Source organism: Lycorma delicatula, chromosome 7, assembly GCF_047948215.1.
Source record: "Lycorma delicatula isolate Av1 chromosome 7, ASM4794821v1, whole genome shotgun sequence".
Classification (NCBI taxonomy): Eukaryota; Metazoa; Arthropoda; class Insecta; order Hemiptera; family Fulgoridae; genus Lycorma; species Lycorma delicatula.
The window spans coordinates 122,640,400-122,659,180 of record NC_134461.1 but is presented as its reverse complement, the minus strand read 5'-3'; the positions used below and the strand labels follow the sequence as shown (position 1 = coordinate 122,659,180).

Below are 18,781 nucleotides of genomic sequence, written 5' to 3'. Positions count from 1 at the left end.
AGCATGCTGTTCATTCTCATATGTTTAAAGAAATAATACAAATACTTATTGATTGTGGTGTGAATATAAACACTCATAATGAAAATGATAAAACACTTTTATTGTATATATTGGAACATGTTAAATATAATAAAGAACATGTGAGTTTTGTGATTCAGAAAGGTGCTGATGTAAATATTTGTGACAATATTGGTTTAACACCAATAATGTATGCCATATTATTTGGTGAAAAAACTATTAAAATACAGATTATATCTACATTAATTGAAAATGGTGCCTACACAGATATTATTGATGAAGATGGTCTTACAGCTTTACACCATGCATTTTTTCAAAGGGACTATCATAATGAGGAGATTCTGGTTTTACTATTACATAATGGAGCAAATGTTCTTAAATATTTGGCAAATCTTTGTGAAGGTGAAATACCTTTAATTTACGCTCTAGATTATAGTGTTAAAATTGTTTTTATATGGTAAAGAAGATATTAATGAGAATGATGTTGAAGATCATACATCATTTTTGTGTAAATTATTTTCTTCTTCTGTTGAACTTGCCTTTTTGCTTGTCTGTGATCATAAGGATTTAGTAAAGAAAGATAAGCCACTGATTCTCAATATTTTTAGAAAAGCTCCGAAAATTTACGTTAAAAAATTATTTTATAGCGACTTGGATATTAATGATTTGGATGAATTCCATCGAAGAGAATTTATGTACATGGTAAATTACAAAGGAATTGTTAAATTGTACAGAGCAGTTTTAGAAAAAAATGGTTATGGCGAATTGACAGATTTTGATTTGAATACACCACTTCATTTAGGTTCTTCACGAGATGAAATCAATACGTTAATTATATATGCTAATGTTGATGTTACTGCAAGAAATAAGTATGGAGTAATAACGTGTGACCATGTGTTATAATCCAATTACGGCATGTATCGAAATGCAGAAGTACCATTTATAAAACATTTACTTATAGTTCTTCCTGAAGAATTGGATAGATACACTGAAGTAAAAGTAGATTATACTGATTTTATTAGTGATTGTAATGCTGAATTAAATAAGATGCAATCAGTGAATATAGTGGATAATTTATCTTTTTTTAAATTTTGTTGTAAATTGTCTGAATATGAGATGAATCTAATAGCAAAATCTGATAATTTTGTGTTTATAATGATGAGAAAATTAAACAACTATTTCCAATTTATTATGATATAATTATTATGAAAATGAAGAAATGTTTGATCGATTTAAGGAAAAGACATTTAATAAATGCTTTAGCGGGATTAATTATATCAAATAGAATTATTAAATCGTATGACCCTAAAAAATATGAAGCTGAATTGGATAATTGTAGCATTGAACATTCTGATCAATTATGTGAATGTGTTTTTCTTAATTATGACGTATTATATTGTGTTTCTAAATATTTATATGTTAGACATGTTGTTAATTTATTGCTTCCTTCATTATAGTTTTGATATGAAATAGTTATTCTATTGTAAGGAGTATAATTCAAGTAACGACTGATATTGTAGATTTGTTTTTTTGGTTTTGATTTCTGAGGACTGGACAGTAAGATACCACTATTTCTATGCAGCTAAAGTTTAGTGAATCTCATACAATTAATGGTTTGTTTTGTTTAACTTTCTGCAACATTATTAAATTATTTGTTAAATATCATCTTATTTTCTTTGACCACATTGTATATGACTTATTATTTGTAATGGATGTACATTTTATTATTATTATACATTACATTTTTCTACTTGTTTACTGGTAGACATTAAATATTCTTTCCTAAATAAAAAAATTTAAAAAAAAATTGTTTAATGATTATATTTTTCCTGCGTTACATTTTAATTGATTATCATTTTTTCAGATTTATGAATTACTACATTGGGTGTTTTCCTTTATAAAGATTTTCAATTACCTTTAAACAAGTACATTTTGTGTTGTAATTTCACCAAAGTAACAAATATATTTTTCATCAAGTTACAATGTACCTTGGATCATTTTAGCTTCATCAAACTATATTCGGTGAAATTTTCATAATTATCAAAATTATAGTAAGAAATATCTACTTTAGTGGAGTAAATATCCTTTACTAGATAATAAGGCAATTGGACCAAGCAGCATAAGTTGCATGTAAAATCATTTGATAGTTGTAAAATTACCTCAAGAGATTAAAGATATCAGTGTGATTTGGTACTCTACTTCTAGTTATTAATAAAATATATTTTTATATTCACTTGTAACAAAAATTATTTTTACAACTACAAGTTTGTTAGACTCATTAATTAATAAAAACTATTATATTTTTAATAAAATGTTGCGTTTATTGCGCAACTTTATTTTGATCTATTTTTCGTATCGATAACACTGTGGAACAATGATTTTGCTTCCTGCAAAACTCGACAATTGAAATACTTAAAACATAACGGCAAAATGCCTAAAATCCTTAAATTTTATTCCCATCACCCTCAGTTTTCATGAAATACATTTTTATAGATGTTTTTTGTAACTCATACCTTGATGCACAATGATGCTTCACAAAATGTTGTAGATAAATAATAAAAAGCAATACTGGTTATACATAAGCTTCATTATTGGTAATTTTCATAATATTTTGGTGTGATAGATAAAAATAACAACTTCATCAGGAGTGAATATATTACAGTTGAATGCCCCAGTATTTCAACATGTCATCTCAAAAGTGTGTGAGTAACAGCAATGTTTTTTGTTATATTTGTAGACAATTTACATTGAAATCTCAGGAGGACAATATTTTCATTAATTTAGAAAGCTTATAAACTTAAATTTGGTAGTCCTAACTGGACTACCAAATTTAAGTTTATAAGCTTTCTATAGTTTATCTTACTCTCTTAACTAGAGAGTAAGATAAACTATAGCTCCACATATGTATTGTTTACCTTTTGCAACTGACCTTGGAGCTGGAAAAAGAAGTTTAATGCCTTTTGCTGTGCCTGTGAATTGGAGGGAACACTATGATCGATTTTCAGACTGTTACTTTTGTCTCACACAGGTTGCTGATCATGCGAGGTGTGTGAGAAAAGTAATGAGACTGACTTTTTACTTACCAAAGTTTTTATTTTTTTTCAAACAACAATATTATCCCCTTCAAAGTAGTTCCCTTGGGCAGCTATACACCGGCGGAGTCGTTGTTCCCACTCCTGGTAGCAGAGCTGGTAGGCTTCAACTGGTAGGGCTTTTAATCGGTCACTGTCTTTTGAATGTTCTCCAGAGTTCCAAAATGACTTCCTTTAAGACATGTTTCAATTTCGGGAAAAAGTCACAAGGACTCAAATCAGGTGAATAGTGGGGGTTGAGGAACCGTAGGAATGCATTTTGAAATCAAAAACTCCATGATGGAAATGGCCGTGTGACACGGGGCATTTTCATGATGAAGCATCCACTTGTCTGCAATGTCTGGTCTCAAGTGAATCACTCTTTCCTGAATCTTTCAGACATCTTTGTAAAACACTTGGTTGACAGTTTGTCCTGGAGGAACAAATTCTTTATGCATGATACCCCTACTGTGAAAAAAGAAAATCTGCATGGTTTTGATCTTTGATTTGCTCGTATGACTTTTTTCAGTCGAGGAGATGATGGAGTGTGCCACTCTTCGCTTTGCCACTTTGTTTGAGGATCGTACTCAAATATCCGGGATTCATCACCTGTAATCACACGACTGAAGAATTCTTGGTCATTGTCAATCCTCTCAAGAAGATCAATGCACACGTTTTTTCGATTGTCCTTCTGTTCCGTTGTGTGGTTTTTTTCGGCACCAATTTCGCACAAACCTTTCGCGTGTCCAAATCGTCTGTCATAATTTGATGTATGGTGAAAGTGTTTAAATTTAACTCTTCACTCATCATCTTTATTGTTAAACAACGGTCTGATCTCACAAGAACCCTCACACGCTCAAAGTTTTCGTCAGATTTTGAAGTTGAAGATCACCCTGAGCGATGTTGATCTTCAACTTGTCCCCTTCCAAAAATGATTTGTGCCAGCGGAAAACTTGTGCTCTTGATAAGCAATGTTCCCCATAGGTCTGTTTCAACTTTTCAATGTTCATATTCGCGGATTCCCCAAGTTTAACACAAAACTTGATTACACAACATCGCTCTAAATTCTGATGCTCCATTTTCGTAACACAACTTTACTGATGGCGCTGTCAAAAATAATGTGTTGGCTGAACGGAGTTGAAACTAATACTGAGCATTTGGAAGGAATGAACAAACCGGTCTAGCACAGACCAATAGATACAGCATTGCCAGATCGCTTGCAGTGTTACCAATTATATTACTTTTCTCACACACCTCGTATATCTAAAAACAAAAAACCACATACCCAAGAATTCCATCAGCTTTGAGACCTGTATCACATGATGAAAAGGCCAACAGAAGATAATCTTAAAAGTAAAGGATCAGAAAATTTACAAACAGATCAAATTGCTGAAAATGCTGAGGACTATTTGCCACCCACCTAATTTTTCAAATGGACTGAAAGAAAACAGAGCTTCTAGCTTCCAGACTATAGTAATGGCATCTACTGCCGGAAAATGTCAAAACATCTGTTTGCCACAATCAAAAAAAACATTTACTAACATTTGTTTCTTAAAAGGATAAAATGATCCTTTTCCACAGATATTGATATATCTGATATCAGATATTATGAAATATCTGAGATGTGAACATAAACCAGAACAATGGCAACTGTTTATAGATGCTTCCAAGGCAGTTTTGAAAGGAATTCTATTACTAGATTAGAATGTTATAGTAGAAAAAGTACAAGAGAAAATGCTAGGGGAGTATGGGCTAGATCAGAGAAATAAATGAGAATTTAAGTCTTCAGAATTTTGTATTAAAATAAACTAATGTTTTTGAGTAGCATTTTTAAAAATCATAAAAGAAAAACAGTTTTGAATCAAGAGATGTAGCAAGGGTTATGCAGGGATTTTGAAACTAAATCCCTAAGATTGTAAAGTGTACCCAAGAGCAGATATTGATTCTGACCATAATTTAATTATAAGAAACTGTAGACTACCAGTTTTTAGAAGATAAAAAAAAGTGACTAAGAAATAGAATATAAAAAGACTAAAAGAGAATAACAAGAAGTGAAAATACAATCAAATCATGTATAAAGAACTAAATACAAATGTTGATTCAACTAAAAATTAATTGATCAGTTTAAAACGAAATTAAAAGAGAAACTTTTAGGTAGAAATGTAACATTTTGTCAAAAACCTTGGCTAATAAAAGATACAGCATGCTATAAAGAGTATAAAAATGGAGGTAGGAAACTATATCAGCTCTTTAGAAATATAATTAATAAAATGAAAATAACAGCAAAGTAAAACTGGTTGATGTAAAGGTGTAGTAAAGTAGAAAATCTATGATTATTATTAAAGTAGATTCACCTTGTAGGAAAATAAAAAAAAAACTGCAGGAAATTTTTTAAAACATTAAGATTATTCCTGGCTTAGAAAACAAACGAGGAAGGGTGAAAACAAAGAATATATTCTTTGTTATATTTAAAAAAGAATATAGAATCAAAGTCAAGCACACCATCCTTAGATAAAAGGGGAGATATGATAACAGACAAACACGTTAAAAGTGAAGCTGTTCATGATCTTCCCTAAGTATCAGTTAACCATAGATCGAGGCTTTAGCACCAATGGGCATGAAGTTGTGAATTAAAGATAATAATTTAAGAAAAAAATTGGTACTTTTACTTCATTACATTTCTGTCACCATGGCAACAGAAATATAATGAAGTAACAGAATTATTTTTAAGGTAGATTTCATAAGAAAGTTACCTATTGTAATGGGTACCATAATTCGATTTCAGGAAACTTTCGACATATCTTTGCATTTCACATACCCGAGACCCCAGAACCACCGTCAGTTCAAACGTTTATGTATACAGGTGATTCAAAGAAACGGGAATTTTGAAAGTTGTATTGGTAGCAGTGGGAGATTGGTACCACTTGATAAGTGGCGCCAGCCTCTCTAACCTAACCTGCCATTTAGTTGTCATGGATCCTTGGAGTGGTGCGCAATGTGCATTTGCTATCAAAGCGTTTTACAAAAACAATGACAGTGTGGAGGGAGCGCGTAGAGAATTTCACTGCAATTTTAATCTGGGATGGCACGACCGTGTTCCATCAGCACATGCAATAAAAACATGGATATCTAATTTTGAGGAAACCTGTTCGGCAATGAAAAAGAAACCTCCAGGCCGTGAGTAAACCGTCCGTTCACCACAGAATGTTCAAGCTTTGCAAGATGCAGTCACACGAAGTCGGTGAATCCGTCGTCTCTCAGCATCTTTACAATTGCACAGTTCAAGTGTTCGAAGAATGTTAGTGAAGGACTTGCAATTACATTCATACAAGTTGCAGATCATTCAGGAACTGAAACCGAACGATGCAGTTGCGCGAGCACAATTCTGTAATGTAATGCTTCAGAAAAGAAATGATAACCAAGAGTTTGTTCATGAACTGTGGATGTCAGACGAAGCGCATTTCCACCTCAGTGGATTTGTTAACAAGCAAAATTTCAGATACCGGGCACAAGAAAATCCTACGCCGCTACACCAGCGTCCGTTGCACAGCCAGAAAGCGACCGTGTGGTGTGCTATGTCATCTTACAGTGTTATAGGCCCTTATTCTTTTGAGGATGACAACGGTCTTGCGATTACAGTGACGTCGGCTCGTTACGTAGCCATGCTTGAAACCTTTGTTGTGGAACAACAAAAGAGACTTCTACCGATTCTTAACACAGCCTTGTTTCAACAAGACGGAGCAACATCACATACTGCATGAATATCGATGGCAGCTGTATGCCGATTGTTTGGACAACGTGTCACTTCACGAAACGGTGACATTAGATGGCCTCCCAGATCGCCTGATCTCTCAGCTTGCGATTACTTTTTGTGGGGTCACCTTAAAAGCAAAGTGTTCCACAGTAGATCTGCTACAACAGAAGAACTGAAGGCAAATTCCAGTTGAGATGTTACGTCAAACCACGAACAATTTAACGAAGAGACTTCGTGAGTGTTTACGTAGAAGAGGAGGTCACCTGGAAGATGTCATCTTAAAAAAATAAACTAAAATGTATGTATACTAAAATGTATGTATCCTAAAATGGCAACATTTGTACAATTACATGAAATAAAATTCATTTTCTAAAAAAAATTTTTCATTAACATTTAATTTGTAAATTTCCCGTTTGTTTGAATCACCTGTACAATAAAACTTTAAAGATAACTCATGAAAAGAGACATGGTAAAGAAAAATACCACCAAAATTGAAAATGTAGAAAATAAGAGTGATTATAGAAAAATATGATAAGCACAAGCATTTTAGAATGAATAAATATACTATTATATAATTAATATTTCAATTATACGTGAAATTGTTTGTTTTCAATCAAAATGTTTTGTGCACGTCATTATTCTACTGTAAAATAAACTAAATAGCAACATAATGTATTTGAGTACTACACATGAGCAGCTATTCATAACAATAACAAGGAAGACCTATAACAGTAAGCACTTTAGCTGAAAAAAGTATGTATTACACAACTTGTAAGAGATAAAACATCTAATTTCCATTTTTTATTTATTATTTTGATGTATTAAATTGTACAGATTATAAAATCTGAACATATAATTGGTATTTTATTAACACATGAGCTGAAAGTTTTTTCCTCACAAACTACTGTGACTGTACTGTACTGTCTGTTGTGTTTGCATTTTATATACAGATGTGTGATAGTAATCGGATGATGTCATCTAGTCAGATAGTACAACAAACCCCACTCGCCCATCCTGCCTAAACTCATAAACATATAGTATAAGATCTTATGGACAGTAACGAGTCTGAACCTTCTATTCTTCAAGATTCTGGCTCAGAATATAAATAATCAGAAAATAACAATTCAGGTAAGTTTTTAATAAAATATTTTGACACTAACTTATTCACAAACTGTAAGCACTTTGCTTTACAATCCAATATGTTTTGTTTTACAATGTGAGTAAAATGTTTGTAGCTCTAAAATAATTATTTAACTTGTGAATGCGTTAATGCAGTCGACCTCAAAGATTTTCCTGGCTAATGTCAAACAAAATAGGTTAAATTACTACGCAACTGTACTTCAAATGGCAAAATAAACTGCAAAACAGATTCTCATAATGAACAGTATATTAATAAAGATAATAGTTTTACAGTAATATTATTATAACCATAAAAGTAGGCTATATTTCTGTAGACTAGGACAAATTGGCCCCACCCGTTTGTGTCAATGAAGATATGATAACAGTTTAAAAGAAAAAAGTTTCAATAACATGCTAAAACTATTAATTTTAAAATATTTTTTTATTACACCAGTATTTTGAGCTAGTAACAGCTTTAAAAAATTTTGAGCATCTGTGTACAGTCTTTATTATGCAATAAATCAAGTGCTAATGTGTCAATCTTATAAATTAATCTTTATACCCAAACTACTGTATTTTAATTTTACTAAAATTTATTTATTTATTTAAATAAAAATTCTAACAGCCTTTATGTTAACAATTTTTGTTACAGATAATGTAGATTATCTGAATGTGAAGATCCAAAAGCAGCAAAGCGATATAAATGTCAAATAATAGCGTAAGCGAAAATGTAATTCTGATAAAGAGTATTTTACTTAAAGGAAAATTATTGTGATAAAATATTTTTTAATTCACCATGCCTGCATAAATTAAAGTATGGTGAGAAAATTACTGAAGTGCAGAGAAATTCCATGTTCAATGCATTTTACAAAATGAGAAATTTTCAAGCTCAAACTGCTTACATTACTGAAATTTGTCGTCAAACTGTGCCAAAAATGCATTGTCTAAGAGATGGTAGTAGAGGTACTAAACGGAATCTCCATGGACAATATAAATTTTTGTAAAAAACATTTTTTAGAAGCATTTCAAATATCTGATGGCTGGTCACATTGCTTCTTTTTTCCTTGTTTTCCGTCACACTATACGAGAGCTCATAATTCAAATAGACAATTCCAGCCAGACACTGAAAATTCAGTTGATGCATTAGGTACACAAAGAACATATTACACTTGTAATATGCTCAGTGGCTTATACGCCACTGAGTGACACGGCACGTTGTCGTGGTGAAGAAGGAAGCCATTGGTCCATTTTTCTGGTCGCTTTCTCCGTATGTCGTTTCGTAAACGTTGCAGTACACCCTTATAAAATTCAGAGTTTACAGTTGTTCCCCTTGGAACGAACTCTGATCGCACTATGCCCTCACCATCGAAAAAACAACGAGCATGACCTTGATGTTGAATTTTGACTGATGTGCATTTTTAGGGCAAGGAGATGAACTGGTTTTCCATTGGGAACTCTGCATTTTGGTCTCAGGGTCGTAGCCATAGACCCAACTTTCATCTCCAATTACAATTTTGGCCATGAAGTCCGGATCTGCATGAAGATGACCCTTCAACTCCGTGCAAATTGACACATGATTTTCCTTCTGTTCATCACTCAGAAGTCTGGGCACAAATTTTGCACTCGCTCGTCTCATTTGCAATTCATTAGTTAAAATGCTTTGAACGGATCTGTACGAGATGTTAAGGTCTTCTGATAGCTCTCGAATAGTCATTTGTCTGTTTGAACGAACCATTGTTTCCACTTTTTGCACATTTTCAACTGTTTTTGAGGTTACTGGACGTCCTGCACGCTGCTCGTCTTCAACAGACTCATTTCCGTTTTTATATTTGTTTACGTTAACTTTATTTGATTATAGTACATTATTCTAAAATTTAATATGCAAGTTATTTTTCCTGCAGTGTTGTTACACGTACATGTGTTGCACCACAAGTACATGTGGTGCAACTTAGTTTTACATTAAAGAAAATTCAAATTTAAAAAAAATAACAAGATAAAACAATTAGTTTGGAAATATTTAAAATAAATAACAATATTCCAAAATAATTTTTTTATTTATAGTATCATTTCTTATAAAGGATATCTCAAAACCACGTAAGCATGACTTTCATCACTTTTCCTTTCACTGGCACATATAAACAGCTTCAGGTGAGGATTCAATAACTGTGCAGCTTATAAAGTATGATCTATTTGAAAACATTTACAAGACAGAAAAAAATCACACAAAAATGGCAGTCTGTCCTCCTAATTCATCCTCTACCCAAAAAAGGAGAAAATATTATTTAGATAAATACAGAGGAATTTCTTTTCTTTTAGTAACTTATATATCAGGGTGGTTTAGAAAGGGAAGATCTTGTGCGGAACAAATAGTTTGTGTAGAATTAATTATCTGAGATAGAATGGTGAAATGCAAGAATTATGCAATTCTTGCAAATTCAAAGAGGTATATGATTCTGCGGGTAGAAATGAGAATAAATGTTTTAACTGAACAATCAATTTCCAATCGCTTTTCTAAAATTAAATTTATTTGGAATTATTAGAGCCATTAAAATAAACATAAAAAAAAAAACAAGGTAACAAGACTATTAAATGTGGTAGAAACAATAAGTTTCGGTTACAAGGAGTAGATTGTTTTGCCTTTATTACATTTCATACATTACAAATTTCCACTTTCATATTCCCATGCACAACCTTCTTTGTAAGCTTCTGTGGCGAATTAATTCATCAGTAAAAAAAAAGAATTTGTGTTGGGTAAAGTTAACAAAAAACACACAGCTAGTATTTGCCAAAAGAAATTGGACTTTAATTGGAAATAAAACAAATGAACTTATGTTAAAATCATAACCTTAAAACATAAAGAGAAATTATGAAATTAACATAACTTAATGATACTTAAAATATCAGCTGAATCAACATATGAACAATGATGTTAAATGCAAAAATACATGAATATACATTTTTTAAATACACAATGTAACAAAGCCTGAAAACAAGAGAACATAAAACACCTTATTTTCAACTATATACTTAGAAAAACAAAACATCAATAAACATAGTATGACTGGAAAACTATTACATTACTGTCATATGCTGTAATATTGAAAAATTAGCAATGAACAGATGTCATTAACGTAGAAAAATAAATTACAATAATTTCAGTATAAAAAAAGAGTTAATTACAATATAATCACATTAAAGTAAGTAATAATATAAATAGAGTTCATTTTGGTAAATAAGCATTCTTGAAAATATAAAATTACAAAGTCCTAAAACATAACTGCACATCAGGAGTAATTTGCTTTAGGTTAATTTAGAGAAGTATTATGAATACAGTTCATGAATAGAAAAGGATTAATCTCTGTGATTAACAAGTTACAAGATTAAATTATACAGTTAATTACCATAACAACAAATTGAAATAATTAAGCACGTAAAGTAGGTTGCAGCTGAACAAGGACACAACCTTATATAAGTCACGTGTTGTGACTGCACTTAAGTGAATAAATGGGTTTTAAACTAAACATGAAATACAAATTTGAATTTTTGTATGATGAACTGAATGTTCCACAAATTTTAATGATAAAAGAACTGTTTAACGTAATAAATAATGAAAATTGAACTTGCCTGTAGCATACAAATATTAGCAAGAGACGAACTCGTGAATGACGGTAAATGAATACATACAGTAATCCTGGGCGTAGCCTGCAGTGGTGTATCAGGAATACAGGGGTGAGACGTGTTTTAGAGGTTGAGCAGGACGTGGCGTCTCAAATATGTAGCAGCGAGTTTGGAGAAATTCTGCATCGATGAAATGTAATCAGCAGCTCGAGAAGATTCGGCGTCGATAGAATTGGCAGCTTGTAGTGATTGAAACATTTTCCACAGAGACGTAATGTAGAATTTGAAGAAAAACTTAACGAAGAAACGAGGCAAAAACAAATCATAGAGATCAGTGAAATTACGAGACACTGCCGAGTAGAGCTAGAGAATATTTTGACAGAGAAATACTGCAACGTTTATGCAGGTATGAATGCGATGAAAAATATTATCATAAAGTTTGAGAGAGAATGGCCATAGGCGACTGTACAGGAGGAATGTTGGATCTACTCTGCCGAAAAGATGGCGTGAAAGAAAAGAGGGGGAAACCAAACCTAGGTAGTGGACAGGAGAGAGTGTGTGTAAAAAACAAGAGATGTGTGCATGTATTAGTATGGGAATGAGTGAATAACGGGTGTGTGAAAAGTAGCCATAAATAATTCGAGAAATGAATACACACGGTCACTAAGGATGACAGAAGCAGACAGTCTGGCCGGCACCAGAAGTGTCAAACACGAGAAAAATAATCAAACAGGTACAAATGACAAGCCCAAAATACGAAACATAGTAAAATTTATCATGCCTGTAACAAACAACATGACCCAACCCTAGCTTTGAATTCATTGGAAATAACAGAACTTTATGCATGGCGTAAACAATATGAATCTTTTTATTTATATATATATAGAATCTTTTTATTTATATATAAAAATAAAAAGATTGATTTAAAAAATCTATCACAAATACTAGTGACAACAAAGTACATTTTTCATTTAAAAGATTCTTAATTTTTTTAGAGGCTTTTACCTTTGCAAGTAAAAAAAAGTTTTTTTTTTACATTTTGACGGTATATATTTTCAAAAATATCTTTGTAAATTTTCAAGCATAAATTATATTTGCTCAGTTACAACAACTTATAGTAGTACAGAATTTCAGAGCACAGTGAGAGACCTGGCATCTCAAGTCGCTGCCCTATATTGTTTAAGGTTTGCAACTCTTACACTTTCCAAAACCTTTTTCTATTGCGAACAGAATATATTACAGAATATATACAGAAAATGTAATAGGACTATTTAAATAATTTGAGACATAAATTTCAAAATATTTACTTTATTTTCAAGTGTATTTGTAAAAAATTAAAAACTAATACAGATTTTGAGGTTAATTGATAACAGGCACAAATATCAGATTATATATTTCTTGTCTGGTTTTAATATTTGAAAACATTACTAAAATGGTTAGACATGTGATGTTAAGTAAACTTTAACACAATATCAGAATGGGCTTTAGATTCAAGATCAGCATTATTTGTGAAAATGTATTTGAGAATCTCACTGAGAAAACCATGTTCAGGAAAAACACATGCAACTTAAGATTTTTACAACATGTCTCACTTGTGAACTTTACACACATTTCTAGATAGCACTTTTTCTGAACTCGTGGAATTTCTCACCGCCTACAAATTATCATATTGGCATGGTTCCAAGATAAGATATTTTTGGTTCATAAATATCACCTGCATATTATAACTAGAATAATATATAAATCTAATTTTTTTTTTAATGTAGTAATACAAATTAAAAAATTCTATTCAAGTAGTTTGTAGCCTTGACCGGTCTCTGTGGCTTGGGGTGGTAGTGTCTTGGCCTTTCATCTGGATTCCTGGGTTTGAAACCCAATCAGGCGTAATATTTTTCACACGTTACACAAAATTGCCATTTCATCTCATCCTCTGATGCAATACCTAACAATGGTCCTACAGGTTAAAATCACTATAAGCCAAAAAATAGTTTTTTTTATTCCATTCTAATGTATTTTATTTGTTGATGTTTACCTGTTCGATTTTTAATCAAAAAGGTAAACATTACATACAAAAGGTAAATCGATTTTTAATGCAAAACTGCTCGATTTTTAATTTCAAATAATACTTCAATAATTATCCCTTACACCACTGACTGACTACCTACCATTATCACGTTTAGCGATACCTTGACTGATCAGTTTTCCTTACCTTTTTGTGTTGGTCAAAAAACTTAATAGTATTATTTTTACTCAATAAATATATATATCAATTACATATAAAATTAATTGCACATTTTTATTACTTTTTTAATATATTTTTTTTTAAATTGTCTTCGAAGCGTACAAGGTAGAAACCTCCTTGCAAAGTTGTAATATATACAAAAATGAGATAACGCTAAATTAAAAACATTATATAAATTTGGTTATACTTGTTTTAGTTTATGCATATTTTACACTTTTTTAAAGGTCACGATTTTCTAATATGATATCATTAAGATGTCTTTTTACGATGTAACTCTCGTTAAAAGATTTTTTAAAAAGATTACAAACATTAATTTTTTTCTTTAGTGTGGATATTAATGTGTTTTTTAAATCATAGATGTGACTAAAAGACTTTTGACAAAATTTACATACATAATTTCTCTCTTTGGTGTGTAAATTAATATGCAACCTTAAACTTGAACGATGATTAAAAACCTTTTGGCAGAAATTACAAACATATTCTCTTTCTTTTGTATGAATATTCAAATGTGATTTCAAAGTAGAACTTTGATTAAAGGACTTCTGACAAAAGTTACAAATGTAACTTTTTTCTTTTGAATGGATATTAAGATGTCTCTTTAAATGGTTTTTACAATTAAATGATTTTTGACAAAAGTTACAAATAAAATTATCCTCCTTAGTATGAATATTTAAATGTACTTTTAAAGTATAATTTTCATTAAAAGATTTCTGACAAAAGTTACAAACATAATTTTTCTCGTTTTTATGAGTCTTAAAATGTCTCTCTAAATCATATTTACGATTATATGACTTTTGACAGAAGTTACAAACATGATTTTTCTCTTTGGTGTGTAAATTAATATGAACCTTTAAATTAGAATAACAGTTAAAAACCTTTTGGCAGAAATTACAAACATAATCTTTCTCTTTTGTATGAATATTTAAATGTGATTTTAAAGCAGAACTTTGATAAAATGACTTATGACAAAAATTACAATTATAATTTTTCTCTTAGTATGAGTAATTAAATGTAACTTTAAAGCAGATTTTTGAAAATAAGACTTCTGACAAATGTTACAAATATAATTTTTCTCCTTGGTGTGTAAATTAATATGCACCTTTAGATTAGAATAACAGTTAAAAATCTTTTGACAGAAGTTACAAACATAATTTTTCTTGGTACTTCCCTTGATGATTTCTTCATCAATAGTAACCTGTAAAAATTAAAAATAACTAATAATTAAAAGATAATTATGAATTAATGTAATATATCAATTACAACATTAAGTGTTATATCTTGTAAAAAGCCACTAATAAACTATAAGCAACTAAATATACTATATTCATAATCAACATGGTTTTGAATATTAATCATCATTAAAATAAGGAACTTTACATCTCTTGTAGTATGTTTATACACTTGGCTGAAATTATTATCATATCCTTATTTTAAGAAAACCAGCAAAACTATTTAGCAAATTATAACAGCACATAAATATATTTATTACTTCTATATCCATGTTGATCAGATTTACAAACCCACATATTTTTAAATATGTACATTTTCCATACATATGTACATGTACATTTTCTGGTCTAAAGGTATCCAAAACTAATGGTTTATATTTAGTCATTGTAATTTCTTAAATGTAGGCTCAAATGACAGGATATCTCCAAGATTTGTTCAGTATTCTCTTTCAGCTGAATATGCATGTGCAGACATGCTGACTCCAATCCAATTATAATCAGTTAAGATGTAGACCCCTTAATAAAAAGTTTAGTATATGTTTTGGTCAGTGGCGTTTCACTTGGTTACGCATGTTCAACGCCTTGACGCAGTCTCCTACATCCAAGATTACTCATATTCCAAGGAACACAGATATGTTATCCGTGTTCCTTGGAATCAGTCCTTTTAACCTTGGAACGTCAGCGAGACGTTCTCACTGACATCATCATGGGTTCAGCTACAGGGCTGAACAAACACCAATACTTATCAGCAACAATTAATTCATTATTACTTCAAGGAAAGTTTGACTTGCGTATTCACGGCTTAGTTTACAATTCCTTTCTTAAATAAGGTTTTTTACAAATCTTTAAATTTTCTAACCATTTTTGTTATAGTTTTTACTTTATTTTACTTTTTTAATTTTTTTCTATTAGAATTTAATATAAGTAGAACATAGGAATATTGAATATAATAAGCTCTTCATTGAAAATCACCCCAGCAATAACATCAAAAAGGGTAAGTTCATCTCCTGATTGTATTTTTTCAATGTTTATTTTAGTATTAATACTAAACAATTTTAATACATAACTCCACATAATCACATATACACTGTTTTGAAACTAATAAAAAATTAAATTTTAAAAATCTGTCACATAATGAGAATAGTTCTTATTTTTATATCACATAAGCATGTACATGATTTCAATTTCTTTGAAAATATTCCTTTATGTTAATTGATTTATCACTTTTACATATTTTTCTTTGAATTCATAAAATGCTTTTTTTTATAAAATCATTTATAATCATTTTTTGTAATCATTTCTTATAAAAATATATTAAGATTATTTCCTTGTTAACATTCCTGATTATTTCAACTTCTTTTTTTAGAAATATGATGACAATTCTGAGCTCCCAGGCCCTTCAGGAATAAATAAAAGAAACCTGTCCATTACCGCACAAGAAAAAATCTTGTAATCAGAAGAAGTGTTTAATTTCCTAATGAATTCAGGTATCAAAGATAACAGGTGATAAGGGCCATGTAGAAAAGGTAGAGTAAAACACCTGCTCCAGGATTATTTAGATGTAGGGCACAGTGTATAAACGAATAATTTTTATAATAGTGTACCTCTGATGAATTGTTGGGAAGAAAACTTTAAATAACGGGGACCCTGAAGCCAAACCGTAAAGGAAATCCAGTTCATATTAATAAAAAAATTTCAAGGAGAGAAACTGAGCAAGGTTACACTAAAAATGCTATCTGTGTATTTAAGTGGTTTGACAATGCCAGATAATAATGATTTCTTTTCAACACAGTACACAAATAACAACAGTCAAAATCAGATCTGGAAAACAAAAAGCTAAGCCCAAGGCTATCGCAAAATATAACAAAGTATGGACAGAATTGATCAAGCAGATCAACTCGTGGCTTACTAGTCCCTGGAAAGAAAAACTTTGTGATGGTATGCAAAAGTTGCTATTAATGTGATTATGAATAACGCATATCTACTGTATAAAACATATAGGCCTAACAAGAAAATGACATTGTTAAAATTTTGGGACGTTTTAATGAAAAATTAATTTACATTAACCAACAGAAAATAAAGCCAGAAACAGCAGTTTTAGAGGGATTGGCAAGACCCAAATTCATATTCCACAGAAAATAAAAAAGAATGAATCTGATAGAAAACCACAGAGAATCCCAATGTTATTGTTCGTTGTGTCCTTCGCAATCAGCTTTTTGTTTTGAAATCTCCTTATTTGAAATCTACTATATGTAAACTAGCCTAATTGGCTAGTTTACATTTAATTAAAATTTCTTATTGTTATTATTTCCATTTTAGTATTGTATTATATTTACTACTGTTTATGTTATTCCTTTGGACTGTTTTTTCAGTACTGTACTGTATTATAATTGCATTTGATAAAATATTAATACTGTTTGATTATAATAAAATTAATAACAATCAATTCTGATATTTGTGTTTTTAATTTACATCTCACCCAGTATAACAATTTACACTCAGTTTTGTCTATAAAATTCATATCTAATATGCTTTTATTACTGTAGATTGTGCAGTATGAATAAAACAAATGAAAATATAACAATAATTTATATTTAATAAACAGGCCTATTATTTTGATAAAGAATATAAATTATTTCAATGCAATAAATATTATTTACAAATAATAGCAGACTATATAACAGAAGAAAGGATGATGTTAGGTCTGTATTCTGTGGCGGCCAACTTCACTACAGTGTCTTAATTTCGTCATTTTCTGGCCAAAAAAGCATTACTAAATTTGAAAAAAACCAATATTAGCATTGATAAAGGTCTGAAAGAAGTGAATTTAAAAAAAAAAGAGCCACATTGATCGGTTTCTTGATACCCCATTAGCACTGAACGGACGTGTTAATGGAGACTGAAGCTTGGTTTCACAAATTGGAAATCATCCAAACATTTCAGTTAGTGACAGAGACTTAGAGTCTCTGTCACTAACTGAAGATGTTTAGTATGTATCGGGGTCTGCTTTAAATTGCTTAACAAATTTTTAATAAATATTCAAATACAATAACCAAATGCAATTAACAACAAATCACCCAAAGCTTATTAAAATGTTAATTCGATGAACAAGATAAAAATGCACACATTTTAGTTATCACTGAAGTTTCAAAACAACACTTTTGCTCTCACACATTGAACATTTATTATTCACACACCTTAGTTAAGTATGAATTAATTAAACAGAACTAAATAGAATTAAAAAAAAAATTTCTTAAACACTTACATGACCTGGATCAAATCTGATCTGTTCTTCTGTGTTCACCGTGTGTAAATGCTTATCATTTATTTGAAGTTCATTCGTTTTCATATTAAAATTAAACGGTGTTGAAACTTCATTATTCAATGAGATCTCAGATTCCTTGAAAAATGTGAAAATTATATACAGTTAATAATTTTTTTTTTTATTCTGATAAACTTAATAATACCATTATATAAAAATCACACATCACAAAATAAATTAATAATAGAAACATGCATGCAATTGCGCACACGCACGATTCTGCTGGAACTTTCAAAACCTATTCTATTCTAGTTTGATTCTACATTTATTTATGTATGTATGTTCTTTTTAATTATGTAATGTGTATGTTTGTAATATGTACGTTTCTTTTTAAATTTACTGAAATATTTTATTTTTTTTTTACTTAGAATGTTACCCATTAAAAAATAGAATGATTAGTCCAATATA

At 30.4% G+C, this 18,781-nt stretch overlaps 1 protein-coding gene across 3 annotated transcripts in view; it reads right to left on the bottom strand.

Annotated features, from left to right (window-relative positions):
• Nucleotides 1-12,872: 12,872 nt before the first annotated feature.
• The window catches only part of LOC142328414 (uncharacterized), a 147,175-nt gene continuing 141,266 nt past the window's right edge, over nt 12,873-18,781 (bottom strand). For 2 of the 3 annotated variants that reach the window (XM_075372129.1, XM_075372128.1), the window contains exons 5-6: nt 18,317-18,451; nt 12,873-15,017 (exon numbers count right to left, since the gene is read on the bottom strand). In XM_075372129.1, the coding sequence (XP_075228244.1) occupies nt 14,757-15,017; nt 18,317-18,451 (396 nt within the window). In that variant the 3' untranslated portion in view covers nt 12,873-14,756. Of the gene's footprint in view, nt 15,018-18,316; nt 18,452-18,781 lie in introns of those variants that run through there. The other variant, XR_012757266.1, reaches the window with a different exon arrangement.